The sequence below is a fragment of the Entelurus aequoreus genome, linkage group LG04, assembly GCF_033978785.1.
Source record: "Entelurus aequoreus isolate RoL-2023_Sb linkage group LG04, RoL_Eaeq_v1.1, whole genome shotgun sequence".
In the NCBI taxonomy this organism is placed as follows: Eukaryota; Metazoa; Chordata; class Actinopteri; order Syngnathiformes; family Syngnathidae; genus Entelurus; species Entelurus aequoreus.
This window is the reverse complement of record NC_084734.1, coordinates 57762618-57767779: the sequence shown is the minus strand read 5'-3', so window position 1 is coordinate 57767779 and position 5162 is coordinate 57762618. Positions and strand designations below refer to the sequence as shown.

Sequence of the window (5162 nt, the reverse complement as noted above, 5' to 3'; positions counted from 1 at the left end):
GAACAGTCAGATGTCTGATGGGTGTTACTTTGATGTTGCAGCAATGCAATGTCCAGAGCACAATTATTGAGGTGGTGAAGAGAGTGAGGTATTAAGATGGTCGGGGGCAGTAAAGAGGCAGGCTGTTCATTTAGCAGTCTCACAGCCTGATGATAAAGACTGTGAGACATTCTGGTGGTTCCGGCGCAAATCGATCTATACTTCCTTCCGGAGGCTACCCAGGTAACAAGGGAACGTTATGTGAACGTTAGGAGAATGTTGTGGCATTGTTCTGGGAACGTTCGTTTATAACGTTCAAAGAACGTTTGGTTGTGGAGTTCTTGCTTGGTTAGCAGAACGTTAGCCAAGAACGTTTGGCTAGAACGTTTAGGGAACTGTTTAGGAACATGCTATTTACATCTGTTTTTATGCTATATTGTCAGGAATAACACTCAAACAGAAATTTCAACAGAATTCATTCTTTATTTGTGATAGTGATTTCAACAGAAATAATTCTTTATTAGTGATAAAATACAAAAATGGGGACGGCGTGGCGAAGTTGGTAGAGTGAAAGTGCCAGCAATCGGAGGGTTGATGGTTACTGGGGTTCAATCCCCACCTTCTTCCATCCTAGGCACGTCCGTTGTGTCCTTGGGCAAGACACTTCACCCTTGCTCCTGATGGGTGCTGGTAGCGCCTTGCATGGCAGCTCCCTCCATCAGTGTGTGAATGTGTGTGTGAATGGGTGAATGTGGAAATACTGTCAATTGCGCTTTGAGTACCTTGAAGGTAGAAAAGCGCTATACAAGTATATACTTGTATAGCGCTTTTCTACCTTCAAGGTAGCGCTTTGAGTACCTTGAAGGTAGAAAAGCGCTATACAAGTATATACTTGTATAGCGCTTTTCTACCTTCAAGGTACTCAAAGCGCTTTGACATACAACCCATTTATCATTTATCATTTATAAATGGAATGGAATGCAGTTCTCTTCCTGGAAGTAAATCCATCCATCCACCCATCCATCTTCTTCCGCTTATCCGAGGTCGGGTCGCGGGGGCAGCAGCCCAAGCAGGGAAACCCAAATCCTGGAAGTAAATAATTATCACAAATACAAAAAAGACAGCACTTGAATGTAGATTAATTGAATTTAATTAAAACATTGGCATAATTACTTTATCATTTACCTCTCATCTCACTCTGTTCTTTGCTTGTTTATTTTTTCCTTTTTTGTCCTCCCCCTTAATTCCTCCTCTTCTCCTGCAAGTAGTTATAATTGCAAATTCAAAAGACAAGCAGTGGAACTTCAATAAAATGGAATATCTTCTCTTCTCCGTACCTCAAATTTTGAACCTCCCTTTCGAAAAGTGGCCAGTTTCAGGACCTCTCCAAGCTCACAATCCACTTCAGCTGTGGTCGTCTGCTTGTAAACACCCCTGCATGCCTCTGCAATCACCAGCACAATTTAGAATTCCCTTTAGAATAAATACTGTAATAATAACAGCTAGATCGACCTTGTGAGCATACATGCAACATATGCTCAAAGATGCAAACCTATTATTAACACTTACTATTTATTATTCTGTAAAGGGGCAAGTCCTCAAACGCCACTTTTCCTGACTTTCCACGGAGGCCAAGCTGCTCCAGGACTTTGTTTGTGGCAATTTTCCTCAGCATTGTCCTCACCGTGTCTGCCAAATTCTGCCCACCAAGAGCAGTAAGAGCTTTCACCTATACAAATAAATAAACAACAATATTGTACTTGATTAGAAATTGTTTTTTGATAACTGAGCAAGATATTTTTGCAGTGGGGAATTAAAACTAATTACCAGCTGCTTTCTGAGCAGAAGATCAGTGTCGAGCCGTTCACATAAGGCCTTCAGCTGCTCAAGAGTCTCGAAAGGCTGATCAATGAGATCTTGAACATCCACAGATTCTGGCCCCACAGACTGTGCTGCCAGCCCTCTCAGCATGCGCATAATTTCTCCCTGGTTCTCAAGTATATTTTGAACTTTCATGTTCAACTGGAAAACTGCAAAGACAACAAAAGTCAAAGAGGTAATTCGTATTACTGCCCGTTGTAACAGCCTGTTTAACACCACCTATCAACAGTTAAATAGCCAACTAACGTTCACTGTCAAGGGCATTCCTGCTGCTTCTTGGAGCGGTCTGGTACTGACTCGTACTGGCTGGAGTGGTCTGGTACTGGCTTGAGCGGTCTGGTACTGGCTTGAGCTGGATGCATTCCTGTCTGGACTGAGCCTGGAAGTGCTGCTTCTCGCTGGGCTGTGAGGTCGGCCTGGATGCCTTGGAGTGGTCTGGTATTGGCTGAAGTGGTCTGGTACTCGCTGGAGATTGGAAAGTTAAAGGTTGGGAGCTCTGGCAGTGGGGGTGCCTGGACGAAGATCTGTGTTTTCTCTTTTCTGCACTTCTTTTTTGGCCGAATTTCCTCTTCATCTAAACCAGGGGTGGGCAATTAATTTTTACCGGGGGCCGCATGAGCAACCCGAGCACTGCTGGAGGGCCACATCGACAATATTTCAATTAAATTTTGCTCAATATTATTTTTGATATATACCGTAAGATAAATAATAATAATAATAATAATAATTAATAATAATAGTAATACTTCAACATAGTGTGTGTAACAGCATTCCATGACTAATATGAATAAATTAACATTAATATTAAATGACAGTAAAATAAGCATACGTATGACTGAGGAGTCATAGTGTAACTTTGTGTGGTGTTTGAGTTGTCTGACTTTTTGTGTGGCCATAAACGCACCAGTGGTTTAGTGCTATGCGTGTTGGTGACAGATGACAAGTTGGTTTTGGCCTGGTTTGTACGGCAGAAAATGACTAGTTTTTCGAGATAGAAGTGTTTTACTCATGTTTTTGTTGTGGTTATGTCCGAATATAAACAGTTTTGCTCAATAAAGTGATCGATATAATTCCTGTCCTCGAAGCATCTCGATAGACGTTACAATAATTGAACGGTGTTGACGAACACCGTTAGGGCCGCTTGTTGTCACTGTCACTCAAAGTTGCATTGCAAAATTACAGAGAATAAATATGTTTATTTTGATTAGAATTCAGATGGGATTTGATTTGGTGCGCGGCATATATTTGCTGCGCGCAGCAGACGCTTGAGCAGTGCGCAATTGCGCAGGCACGCACCTTAGAGGGAACGTTGCTTTGCAGTCCATGTCTTGTTGGAAACACGCCATTCTTCATCAACTTTTCTCTTTTTAGCGTCTCGGGTGTAAACCGTGCATCACTTGTCGCTGCATGTGCACCTTCACTCGCAGGTGACACACGGACACACGCCCATAAATAATAATTTTCAAAATAAAAGTAGCACAGTTGTATTGCGTGCACGACATAGATGTTTTTTCAACTTTATTTTGTAATTTGTAATTGCAGCTGTTCACATTCACTCACAATCCACACGGAAGTAATACAAATAACGATTTTCAAAACCAAAACAGCACCGTTGTATTGCACACTCGACATAAATACTTTTTAAAATTTATTTTGTAATTTATAATTGGCCTCACGCGGGCCGGACAGGGACGTACAAAGGGCCGGATGCGGCCCGCGGGCCGCAGAATGCCCAGGTCTGATCTAAACCAACGAAGACAAAAAAATGTATGCGCCACTAAGTAGTATTTGAGTATTGTAAGTAAACAGTCTTTGAAAAGTGACTATACCGTCAGCATCAAACACATCTTCCTCATCGTTTCTATAGCGTTCAGGGGTGATGTGGCTCCGTTTGGTTAACACTTATTCTGGGCTCGAAAACATTTTAGCTTGTTTTTCGTATTGAAGGGCCTTGTCAAAGTCTTCTGCAAAATTTCAAAGTATGCCGATGACTCAAGATGAATTTAACTTATGTTGTTTAAAATATACATGATATGACTTAGACAATATTCCCTTACCAGTCAATGTTTTCCTGAAAACCCGAATTGGCAGCCTCTCCCAGAATTGTTTGTCAGGAATCTCAGCTTTCCGGATTCTGGAGTGGGTAGGATTTGGCCTTGGCCAATAGCAGAAGGTATTCTGAAGATAAAATAATCATGATGAATGACATAATAATAATAAGCTACAATATTATGCCTATGCACAGTACTTTTCAGAAAAAGTAATAACCTTTCCATTATCTTCTGTCCATTTGGTTGGGACAACAGCGACTGAATGTTCACCAAGGAACTCAACGACCACAAAAGAAAGAGCCATCTGGAAAACAATCAGATAATATTACCATTTCAATACTGCATCAAAGAGTTATTTATGAATCCTGATACAGCTAGTCTGTTATTCTTAGTCTGCACACAGCATCCATGTACTTTGTCACTGTTTCTGGAGTTGATGTCGTGTCATTCTCTTGCTCGCTATCATCACTCTCTAATTCTAAAGTTGACTGTCGGCATTGCTTCTTCAAATGCCTTGTTGTGGCAGCCCATCTACGCTTATAAGCCCTCTGTTGAAACTTCTTCATATTGTGTTTATTCTATAAAAAAAAAAACCCAAGGAAAATGGGTTGCCCTATTATCGCACACACGGAACTATAACATTAAAACATTGGCATAATTACTTTATCATTTACCTCTCATCTCACTCTGTTCTTTTGCTTGTTTCTTTTTCCTTTTTTGTCCTCCCTCTTAATTCCTCCTCTTCTCCTGCAAGTAGTGGCCAGTTTCAGGACCTCTCCAAGCTCAATCCACTTCAGCTGTGGTCATCTGCTTGTAAACACCCCTGCATGCCTCTGCAATCACCAGCACAATGTAGAATTCCCTTTAGAATAAATACTGTAATAATAACAGCTAGATCGACCTTGTGAGCATACATGCAACATATGTTCAAAGATGCAAACCTATTATTAACACTTACTATTTATTATTCTGTAAAGGGGCAAGTCCTCAAACGCCACTTTTCCTGACTTTCCACGGAGGCCAAGCTGCTCCAGGACTTTGTTTGTGGCAATTTTCCTCAGCATTGTCCTCACCGTGTCTGCCAAATTCGGAACGTTCAGGCAGCATTCAAACCATATTACTGACGGGGCAAATTATTGTTTAACTAAAGTACAAATAAATCCACCCTTCTTCAGAAGTCATTCGTTGGTATTTGGTCAGTTTGGAAACTTTATAACAGCCAACCTGCACGAGAAATGTATGCTAGTTAGC

At 41.2% G+C, this 5162-nt stretch overlaps 1 protein-coding gene across 1 annotated transcript; it reads right to left on the bottom strand.

Annotated features, from left to right (window-relative positions):
- Positions 1-1192: 1192 nt before the first annotated feature.
- On the bottom strand, positions 1193-4215 carry LOC133647927 (uncharacterized). Its single transcript, XM_062043684.1, has 7 exons — positions 4129-4215; positions 3918-4038; positions 2107-2325; positions 1807-2009; positions 1549-1708; positions 1317-1423; positions 1193-1237 (listed from the first exon to the last, which is right to left on the bottom strand). Exons 1-7 carry the CDS (start codon positions 4213-4215, stop codon positions 1220-1222), a joined length of 915 nt encoding a protein of 304 aa, XP_061899668.1. The 3' UTR covers positions 1193-1219.
- Between the last annotated feature and the right edge of the window lie 947 nt (positions 4216-5162).